The sequence below is a fragment of the Chinchilla lanigera genome, unplaced genomic scaffold (assembly GCF_000276665.1).
Source record: "Chinchilla lanigera isolate Chin_1 unplaced genomic scaffold, ChiLan1.0 scaffold00045, whole genome shotgun sequence".
NCBI classification, from domain to species: Eukaryota; Metazoa; Chordata; class Mammalia; order Rodentia; family Chinchillidae; genus Chinchilla; species Chinchilla lanigera.
This window is the reverse complement of record NW_004955446.1, coordinates 15,824,520-15,835,180: the sequence shown is the minus strand read 5'-3', so window position 1 is coordinate 15,835,180 and position 10,661 is coordinate 15,824,520. Positions and strand designations below refer to the sequence as shown.

Genomic DNA, 10,661 nt, shown 5'->3' with positions numbered 1-10,661 from the left:
AGCCTAAGCCTCTCCCGCGGGCGCCGGGCGGGCAGTGGCGCGGCGCGGCGGCGGGGCTGAAATATGATAATCAGAGCGGCTGCGCCGCGCGCCCCGCAGCCAATGGGCGCGGCCCTCGCCTGACGTCCCCGCGCGCTGCGTCAGACCAATGGCGAGGGAGCTGAGTTGGAGCAGAGAAGTTTGAGTAAGAGATAAGGAAGAGCGGTGCCCGAGCCGCGCGAGTCCGCCGCAGCCGCAGCGCCTCCGCTCCGGACTCCGCCGGCCGAGCGTGGACTCCCGGACCCGCGAGGGCGCGGCGCCCCAGCAGCGGCTCTCCCAGCCTTGGCAACCCCAGGGGCCACTATTTCCCACTTAGCCACAGCTCCAGCATCCTCTCTGTGGGCTGTTCACCAACTGTACAACCACCATTTCCCTGTGGACATTACTCCCTCTTACAGATATGGGAGACATGGGAGATCCACCAAAAAGTAAGAGGCTTTTTTACCTTGTGGGGCTCGGTGTGCTGTTCTGGTGCGGGGGTCTCTCTCAGGCACGGGTGCCAAGGGCTCTGCGGAGTCGGAGTCACTGCCTGCAGAGAGAAAGGTGGCTTTTCTCGTGGCCGTCACGCCTGTTTGCTTGCTGTCGGTTCTGATCTTCGGGAAACTGATCGTACCTTGTGTTTGAATTCGCCCGGGTGCCCTCGCAAACCCTAGTCTTCTGGTACTTAGAGGCGATTTCCTGCTCGGGAATGCCGAGCTCTCTGAGAAGGTTATTATGTTGCAAAGGTCTGCGTGAACATACAATACCCACAGATACGAATTAGCATTAGACTTGCAAAAGAGAACGAGTGACAACTATATTGATGTCTGCTCTTGCTAACAATATCCAGTCCTAGGTGCTATTTAAGAGCGTGCTTCATAGAAAATATAGACATCCCTGCGTTCACTTAACGCTTCTAGTCAAAACCTTTTCTTTGACTTGACTTATCCATAATCTTTTCCAGTGATTATAGCAAAGAGGGAGGAGGGGGGGAAATACAAAACGAGCGGGTTTGATTGCGTGCTAGGCTTACAAATGTAGACTATTCAAATCTGCGTTTTACATATATTCCACCTCCTTTTTAAAATGAGTCAAGGTTTTGATGGCACACTTCAATTACCATCCCAAAGTGCAATACTCTTTTTTTTTTTTAAAATGAAAGAAAAAAAAAAAGAAAACCTCCCTGAGTACGCCCTATAAGAGAACGACACTAAAAGTGTGTTTATCTCTGTAGGAAGTAAACGGTTAGTCAATCATGTATTTATTTTCATTTCAGAAAAACGTCTGATTTCCCTATGTGTTGGTTGCGGCAATCAAATTCATGATCAGTATATTCTGAGGGTTTCGCCGGATTTGGAATGGCATGCGGCATGTTTGAAATGTGCGGAGTGTAATCAGTATTTGGACGAGAGCTGTACGTGCTTTGTTAGGGATGGGAAAACCTACTGTAAAAGAGACTATATCAGGTATGCCATTTATACTTTTGCCTTCATTTGTGAGGTTTTCTTGCCTCTCTCCGTTTATTATTTGCTGTGGCTTTGTCTTGGGGGAAGTGTGCATTAGTGGGGTCCAGCATGCAAAAGTTTCCTTTTAAGTGCGTTTATAAAATTGAACTATACTCTTCATGTAGTTTTTTTTTTTAGGAAACAGAATGACAAAATCTCTATACAGGGTTTTTCATAAATTGTATGGTACGAAAGCTTGTTAAATTATTTTTGGAATTTGTGGTACCCATATTATTTTCTTTCACCCTCTCTTTTCCAAAACCACCATCAACAACAAAATTTAAAGGTGGATGAGTTTGAATTTCTAAACTTTAAAAATACGATCAATTTTCACTATCTAATGCAGTGTTGTATTTGTCTGCTTTAACTGTGTTTTATTAGTAAGTTTAGAAAATTTTGGAGGCATCAGTGAAATAGACAAAATAAAAGTTTGAAGCACATTTAGGGATGTATCTTGCAAAAGCAAACAGAAGCATTTCTTCTTTTAGGATAAAAGCTTTATCCTGGAAATTTTCAAAACCAACGAAAATAATCCTTGCAAAAAGACCCGGAAATTTAATCTTTTTAAATATTAACCCTTTGGTGACATCTGACTGTCTTTTCTTTCTTATCTTATCTGAGCTGATGAATTAGACTGAGCAGATCAAATTGCCCATCATCTGTCCACGAACAATTGGTATATTTAGATAATTGAACAGCTTCCTTTCTCACATTAAAATCTAGGAACTGATAAAATGAGTGAATTGCCCATTCTGACAAGACTAAAACCACATAGCAACTTTCTGAGTTTGGTTTTGTTGTTGCTATTTCAATTTACTCTGCATCAGGCTTCACCAGCCTCAAATTTTTGAGGAGGACTTGTATATATATATATCAGAAAGTTCATTTTCAGCCTTAGGAAGCCAGTAGAATTTGTAAATTTTTTTTTAATTGCCTTCAATAGCAAACAGAAGAGCTATTGCCTTTGCTAGTATGTCAAGTGATAGTAAGAATATTTTCAAAAAATTCCCCAGTGGCGATTAATAAATAATTAGATGTTGTAGGTCAGAGGGTTTTTGGAACTTGAGAACTTTCATTAAAGTTTAGTAAAGATTTAATACATAGTCACAATTTTCTCCCGCCTACATAGTAACACACATTTTTAAAAAAATTATGACGTGGAGAATATAATCTTGGTAGGTAAATTCAACGGTGCAAGAGGAGAAATTTTTTAACAGTTTGGGGGAGTAGGGGTGAGAAAGAGGAGGAGAGAGGAATTTTCTAAGTTGTTTAGTCAGTGGCAAAGTAAAGTCCTAATCCCATAAAATGGAAGCTCTTACATTGGGTAGGTGGAGAGAGGAAAAACTTTTGAATCTACCTTTTAACCTCTGACAAGTGAGCCATTTCTATTGTTTAGTTGGTATGTGGGCTCAGGATTCTGGAGAGAGAGAACCCACTTGGCACCTGCAGGGGCATCTTTACTCCTGTGGAAATGTCATTTTGCTAAATTGTACATAGACCTGCATGTGCCTAATTTTGCACACTTCTATAGAAAAACCCAGTCTTTTCTCTCTCTTAACTCTGTGTGTGTGTGTGTGTGTGTGTGTGTGTGTGTGTTCATGAACATGTACATGTACCCTTAAACCCTGGGGTTGTAAAAGCAGACTGGAGTGATCCTTTGCATTTCCAAACGTCTCCTAGGACAGCATTCCCTCCCCCATCCCACTCGGGCATGGATCTGTTCCTCTCTCTTCCGTTCAGTTTGTAGGAATGGCCCAGCCTGTGTTATTACTGAAAGAGAGGGGGCAACTAGTGCAGCTTAGATGGAACCTATAAGGATCGTCCCTTGGTAAGGAAAGGCCAACAAAGAGAAGACCTTAGAAGTCAAATATTCGGGTTGGTATTGGTTCTCAAGCAAACTGAAATAGAGGCAGATACTTAAGAGACTTGGAGAAGATTTGAGAGAGTAAGAGCAGATTTTAGAACTAATAATAAAGGGAGGCATGGAGAAGGAACATTCACACTATTGCCTGCAGAAAGTCTGTGGTTGGATGGAGGCTGTGCTGGCTTGCTGTGCAGGAGGGGATCTGGACGGAGGTTTCATTTTGTTATTCGCGTATGATTTGTGGGACTTCACGAATGAAGAGGGGTGACAGTCCCATTCCACAACCTTTTTGTTATTGCTTCCGAGATATTTCTGGCAACTGCAACTGAGGGAGAAAGAAGTGAAAGTGTGGGGCCACTGGCTACTGGAGGCCCCCTGAATTCCTCCCCGCTCAAATCTGCATGGACATATCTCTGCTGGGTTCTACTGCTGCGGCCCAGGTTTTGAATCCATCAATAAATTTCTTTAGTTCGGGCCGGATGTTCTAGATTTAAGAGACACTGAGCTGGAGAGGTTCATTGGAAAGCAAAAGGGACTGAGGGAAAGGGAGAGGAGGGTGCAAGAGAAAGATACGAAAAGTGGGAAAGAGGTTTCATTTCTATCCTCTCCTTCAGAGCGGTAATACTGATTTTTCAAGGCATCTCTGAGCTTTCAGCCGGGATAGCTGGCTGTCTTGGGCCAGGGCAGCGCCTGCCTAAAGTGACCCCTTGATGTGCTTCTGTTCCGGCCCTGCCGGCCCGCGCAGGTTGTACGGTATCAAATGCGCCAAGTGCAGTATCGGCTTCAGCAAGAACGACTTCGTGATGCGCGCCCGCTCCAAGGTGTACCACATCGAGTGTTTCCGCTGCGTGGCCTGCAGCCGCCAGCTCATCCCCGGGGACGAGTTCGCGCTGCGGGAGGACGGGCTGTTCTGCCGCGCGGACCACGACGTGGTGGAGAGAGCCAGCCTGGGCCCTGGCGACCCGCTCAGTCCCCTGCATCCGCCGCGGCCGCTGCAAATGGCAGGTATTCCACCGCCCGAGGAGCCGGCTCCAGGGAGGCAGGTCAGGCCAAGTGTGGCGGCCCTCCCCAAGTCCTGGAGGCCAGCAAACCTGGTCGCTCCAGGGTGGTTGTGACAGCAGGCCTGTGGCCGTTAAGCCAAGTGTTCCAAGAGCAGTTTTGCACCGTGCGCCGTCCTGTACAGCAGGGTTCACTGTGCACGCTGCCAGCCTCCACTCCCAGGCACACCTACACGTCTGCGCGTCTGCGTGGGGACACACAGGAGCCTCTTGCGCACACATGCATACACAGGCCCAAACAGTACTGCCGGTTTGCCTTGGCCTCCACACCAGGGCTTGCTGAAAATGGGCTTCAGTTCCCTGCCAGGTATTCTCTTAGCTGCTGCCTGCTGAAAGGGGTGGAGCCCTAGGTCCCTCTAGCTTCCTCCTTAACTCAATGCAGGAAGCCTAAGTGCCTTACTTAAGTCATTTAGCTTCCCAATTTCTGTGTTTTTACTCCTCTCTCCCAAACATGTTTCAAATTTTATTTTTATCTTTTAGCAAGAGAAGGGACCCTGAAAAGATACAGTCTTAATAACTGCAGGTCATTGCACAGAGCTGTAATTTAAAACTGTCAACAAGCTAATCTGCAGTAATTGCCTTTTAAAGGGAGCCTGCCTCTTTAGACCATTCATTCTATGTGATTTGGTGAGAATTTCATCTTCAAGCCTGTTGCTGTAGCTCTAAATTGACCCCCAAGGTGCTGGCTTGACCCCAGGGGGTTGTGGGAGGTGCAGGATTTCTACCCTACAGTCAGATGGTGGGTTGCTCATGCAGGAAAGTGGTGGAAAGACAGCAGGACTGCTCATGACAAGGCTGGGGTAGGACAGGCGATGTTTCTGTACCTGCTTCTGGTCTTGAATAAATCTACAGCCCCTAACCCTGCATTGTTTTCATGTTTCAGTTCTCACTAAGTAGTGGAGCTGAGGAAGCAGCTCTTCCACTACACACACACACACACACACACACACACACACACACACCCCTTGCCTTTTTCTGGCAGCTCTAAGAATCTGTCCGGGGGGATTTGTGGACTAGCTTTCGTGGGGGCCAACTCAAGGGTGGGAAACACAGAGGAGGCCGAAATATGGGGAGGGAGGTGAGGGACATTTCCCCACAGTCGTTTATCTTGAGCCCAGGCAGCTCAGCAGACTTTCAGTTTTCCTTTGCTTGGGGTCAGCTGTCTCAGGAGCATCCTGCTCTGATTTAGTGTGAAGGAAGACCGGGCACTGGAGAGATGGCCAAAAGAACAGAATTTCTTCAGCCCTTGAACATGACTGGCTCTGAGACTGAAGGCCAAGGCTTTCTGGCAGTTCCTCGGCCTTCCTGTTGCAGACGCCCTGCTGGTGTAGGCTGTCATTGGGGCGTTCTGCATTTCCTCCCCTAGTACCCTCCTGGCCTTCACCCAAGAGGAAGTACCAGCCCTGGAGGTGGGGGTGTTCCATACAACCTGGGCCCCGCCTGGGTGTGGGAAAAGGCAGGCGGGAGGAAAGCAGTGCTGGAACATGCTCCCTCTGGTGCATGGGGAACCACGGAGATGAGACCCTGCCAGTGGCTTCTTGCCGCTGGGCTGGCCAGGCAGGGGTGGGGGCTGTGTTCCCACTGGGATTACTAAGCACTGATCTCTGCAGATTAAGGAATGAGATCTTAGTCTTCCTCAGCCCCTCCCCACCCCTACCTCTGGCGTCCCTGCTTTGTGTGCCAAGGCTGCAAAGCACTCACAATTGTTGGATCTGTGCAAGGTGGCCTGGGTGGGTCAGCTGGCTCCTCGGCCCTTGCTCACAGCTCCCCTTATTCCGCAGCTGAGCCTATCTCCGCCCGGCAGCCAGCCCTGCGGCCCCATGTCCACAAGCAGCCAGAGAAGACCACCCGCGTTCGGACTGTGCTGAACGAGAAGCAGCTGCACACCTTGCGGACCTGCTATGCTGCCAACCCCCGGCCGGATGCTCTCATGAAGGAACAACTGGTGGAGATGACGGGCCTCAGCCCCCGCGTGATTCGAGTCTGGTTTCAAAACAAGCGGTGCAAGGACAAGAAGAGGAGCATCATGATGAAGCAGCTCCAGCAGCAGCAGCCTAATGACAAAACTGTGAGTGGCCAGACAGGGGACAAAGGGGAAGGGGAAGGAAGACTTGTGAGGTGTGTTCTGGAGCCAGCAGGAGCCAGATGGGGAAACCCTGCCTCCCCGCACCCCCACGCCCACCCAGGCCCTGACAGAGGGAGGAGGAGGAGGAGCACACCCAGCACTGGGGGCTGGCCAGGTTGGAAAGACTCCTGGTGAGGTGGGATCCCTGGTGGCCCTCATCCCAGACTGGCAGGATAGCATGGTGAGCTCATGCACCCATGAAGATAGGTGCCAGTGAGGCCTGGCCTGGGCTTTGCTAAAATTGAGGTCATCAGTTCCACATTTACAGAAAAGGAAGTAGGAGCAATACTGTGAGTGCCTGTCTATATGCAGGGGCTGGGTGGGCAGTTACCCTGCAAGCCTCCTGGGCCTCCTACCCTACCACTTTGTGATTCCTGCCTTGAGGCTGGAGAGGTCCCCCGAGGTAACCTCCACACACAGAGCACCCTCTGCTCCCAGTGGCACTCAGGCTTCTCCAGAGGTGCCAGGTCCCTGGCACTGTTATGTTGGGCAGTGCTCCTCTTTCAGGCCTCCTGGTTAAATTAAACTACAGTTTCTTTCTTTCTCTCTCTCTCTTTTTTTTTTTTTTTTTTGTTTTACTACTTCAGCCCTATTTTTAAATGCTATAAAATCCTCTGTCATTAAACTTGGCTGGCCTGCCAAGACTGGGCCAGGGTACTTTCTAAGTTGGTGAGTGCATAATAGCACAATAGCAGCCAGACCAAAAGCTTGAGAGCTGGGCCTGGCTCTGCAAAGAAAAACTTCTTGGAGAAAATCTGTAGCTAACTGAAACTTCCAAGAAAACCACCATGTCTGAAGGCTGAAGGGAGGCCCAGCCTGCCTCAGCTTTCTATTTCTGGGAGGGTAAAACCTCTGAAAGTAGATGGGAGGAACTGGGGGTGAGCTATGAAGGTAAGGGAGAAGAAGACTGTCAGTGGAATTTATTTTAATAAAGTTTCAGTAGACCCAGTAGTCCAGCCCACAGAAGTAGAAAAACAAAACCCAACACCAGCTCATATCCATAGGTGCGGCAGATTAGCTGAATCAATAAAGGACCACTGTACAGATAAGATAATGCCGGGGTATATTTGCTTAGCCTGGGCAGACAATGGAGGGAGGTAGTTTGCTCATTAACATGTTGGGATGGGGGTGCTATTCGCAGAATATCCAGGGAATGACAGGAACTCCCATGGTGGCTGCCAGTCCAGAGAGACACGACGGTGGCTTACAAGCTAACCCAGTTGAGGTGCAAAGTTACCAGCCACCTTGGAAAGTACTGAGCGACTTCGCCTTGCAGAGTGACATAGATCAGCCTGCTTTTCAGCAACTGGTAAGTGTCAGCTCCCAGACTGAAAAGGCTGAATTCCCCACGGAAAGGGGATTCTGGTTTACCTGTCACACACAAGCTTCCAGGGGACTGCCCTTCTTGGCCCTTGGATTGAGGGGAGGCCAAGGAGGTGTGGCAGAAAAGAGAGGGGAGGCAAATACAAGGGAAACAAACCTTTTGTGGGTCTTTTTATGAGACTCTGTATGATGTAAGTTGAATTTTCTATCAGCACACTTCCCAAGATTAACTTCAAGATGCTTAACTAGATGGGATGTGTGAAAATGTATGCACTTTGCAAAATCATTCATTTTCAGCTTTTCAAGTTTGTAGGGACTTTAGAGGCACCTTGGTATTTGGATCAGCATTCAGTAAGTTTACTCTTTTTTTAGCATCTAGAGACTGTGGTATTTCAGGGCCCACATCGAAGCAATTATAATACATATGTGACATAATAATACATAATCAATGTGTTGTCAGAGAGTAACAGGAATTGTCTAGGAACAATTTTTAAATATACCAATAGGTGAATCATTCAAATAATTGATCGATACTTTTGTTACTATCCCTTTCTGTGAATATATTGAAATGTAGGACTTCTTAGGTTGTTTTTAGTATATAAGTTCAAATATCATATAGATACATCTATGTGTAGTCACATATATGTGCACCATGTGTAGCAAAAGAAATATAGTCCTACCAATTAGAGATAGTTTTCATGAAATCTGTGAAAACCTACTTTGGCATTAACAAGTTTTACAACCACGAAAGAAAATTAGTCCACCTTTTTTAACCTACAAAAGGCTTTAAGGGTCAAGATAAATAAGATACTAAACATAAGTCCTTTATAGTATGGCATACTTGTATTCATGATTTTTTTCTTAAAGTATTATCAGTCCTGTAAAATCCTGTTTTATAAAACACGAGACTCTATCCTTCCTTTAGCAATAAAACTAAAGCATTAACTGAGAATAGCTTTTTACCTTCACATCTACCCAGAAGCCATTTGTTTCCTGGGTGTCAATGGTTAGGTAATTGGCCAGAGGCAAGTGATTAAGAAGACTGGGCCCCAGGCTGGAGTCTGTAAGTGGCCAGTCCAGAGGACAGGCCAACTTGGGAATGTGGGTAGAGAGGAAGGTAGACTCTGGAACCAGAAAAAATTTATTTTAAAGTCACTGATCTGATGAGTTAATTGAGCAAAAACCTAGATGTAGAAGAAGGGTAGGGGAAGGTTCAAGACAGGCAAGTGTTTGCCTTTCTGAAAGTTTATTTTGAGGTGAGAGCAGCTGAGTGAGTGGAAGAGGTAGGGGTTGGGTGTCATTGTGGAAGGAGGTTTACAGCAGCAGTATATTTTTTTTTGAGTTAAGTGAAAAAGCCAGATATTGATAATGTGATGATCTCGTTAAAAGATGGGCCTGATTTTGAGGAGAGTGGGGAGAGGGAGATAGACTGACCAACAGGCAGCAGAAACAAGAAGGAAGAAAGCCATACTGTGAGTGAGCTCTCCAAGGAGTTAATCCTTGGTCCAGGGAGCCTCCTCTGAATCTCCCATACATGCTCAAAGCCTCTGTGTGTGTGTGTGAGAGACATGGATTTTCCAACTCAAAAAGAGAAGTTTTGATGTGTAGAGACTGAGAACTTGCCTTCTCCCAGGGCAACATGTAGCCGGCAGGATAATTTTATTTTGAGCATGCATGGTAGAGCCGTGATGCCATTTGTCTTAAATAATTTAATGCAACATAATGTTGGGAATTCAGTTTGAGTAAAACAGCGATCTTTAAGAAGATAGGAAAGTGAGAGAATTTCTTCTCAACTTTTCTCTTCACAGGCTTTCTATAAGCCTGTTATCTATGTGGATATCTTTTTCTTCATAAACACTTGTACATACATTACAATTTGATGAGCTTATATTTTTATGATATTGTTATAGCCTCCTTTATTGACTTCTTAACCTTCCATGCAGGTCAATTTTTCAGAAGGAGGACCAGGCTCTAATTCCACTGGCAGTGAAGTAGCATCGATGTCCTCTCAGCTCCCAGACACCCCCAACAGCATGGTAGCCAGTCCTATTGAGGCATGAGGAACATTCATTCAGATGTATTTTTTTCCCTGTTGGAGAAAGTGGGAAATTATATTGTTGAACTCTGAAACAAAAGTATTTAACGACCCAGTCAATGAAAACTGAATCAAGAAATGAATGCTCCATGAAATGCACGAAGTCTGTTTTAATGACAAGGTGATATGGTAGCAACACTGTGACGACAATCATGGGATTTTACTAGAATTAAACAAACAAACAAAACCCAACACCCAACATACGCTATTCAATGACCTTAGGAGTACTGAAAAAAAGAGACGTTTTTAAAACGTAGAGGATTTATATTCAAGGATCTCAAAAAAAAAAAAAAAAAGCATTTTTGTTTCACTGCACATCTAGAGAAAAACAGAAATAGAGAATTTTCTAGTCCATCCTAATCTGAATGGTGCTGTTTCTGTGTGGTCATTGCCTTGCCTATCAGGAGCTCCAGTAAAGAGCAGGAAGAGAGACTGGCCTTCTGGGCCGAAAGAGTCCTTCAGGAAGGTGGAGCTGCATTGGTTTGCGATGTTTTTAGTTGACTTTAACAAGGGGTTAATTGAAATCCTGGGTCTCTTAGCATGTCCTGTAGCTGGTTTCCTTTTTACTTTTGCCACCTGCCACCCTCCCTCACCCTTTTTTTTGAGATCCATCCTCTATCAAGAAGTCTGAAGCGACTTTAAAGGTTTTTGAATTGAGATTTAAAAACCGATT

At 46.2% G+C, this 10,661-nt stretch overlaps 1 protein-coding gene across 1 annotated transcript; it reads left to right on the top strand.

The window, feature by feature from the left end:
* The first annotated feature begins 180 nt into the window (after nt 1-180).
* Isl1 (ISL LIM homeobox 1) lies at nt 181-10,225 on the top strand. Its single transcript, XM_005392728.2, has 6 exons — nt 181-467; nt 1,295-1,484; nt 4,133-4,392; nt 6,227-6,513; nt 7,712-7,879; nt 9,837-10,225. Exons 1-6 carry the CDS (start codon nt 440-442, stop codon nt 9,951-9,953), a joined length of 1,050 nt encoding a protein of 349 aa, XP_005392785.1. The 5' UTR covers nt 181-439; the 3' UTR covers nt 9,954-10,225.
* The last annotated feature ends 436 nt before the right edge of the window (nt 10,226-10,661 follow it).

Bases quoted from the DNA above. Each gene is read 5' to 3' on its own strand.
- Isl1 (XM_005392728.2), top strand. From the start codon at position 440: ATGGGAGACATGGGAGATCCACCAAAAA. The intron at 6,514-7,711 runs GTGAGTGGCCAG...TGCTATTCGCAG, and splicing joins AGCAGCCTAATGACAAAACT to AATATCCAGGGAATGACAGG. The intron at 7,880-9,836 runs GTAAGTGTCAGC...CCTTCCATGCAG, and splicing joins AGCCTGCTTTTCAGCAACTG to GTCAATTTTTCAGAAGGAGG.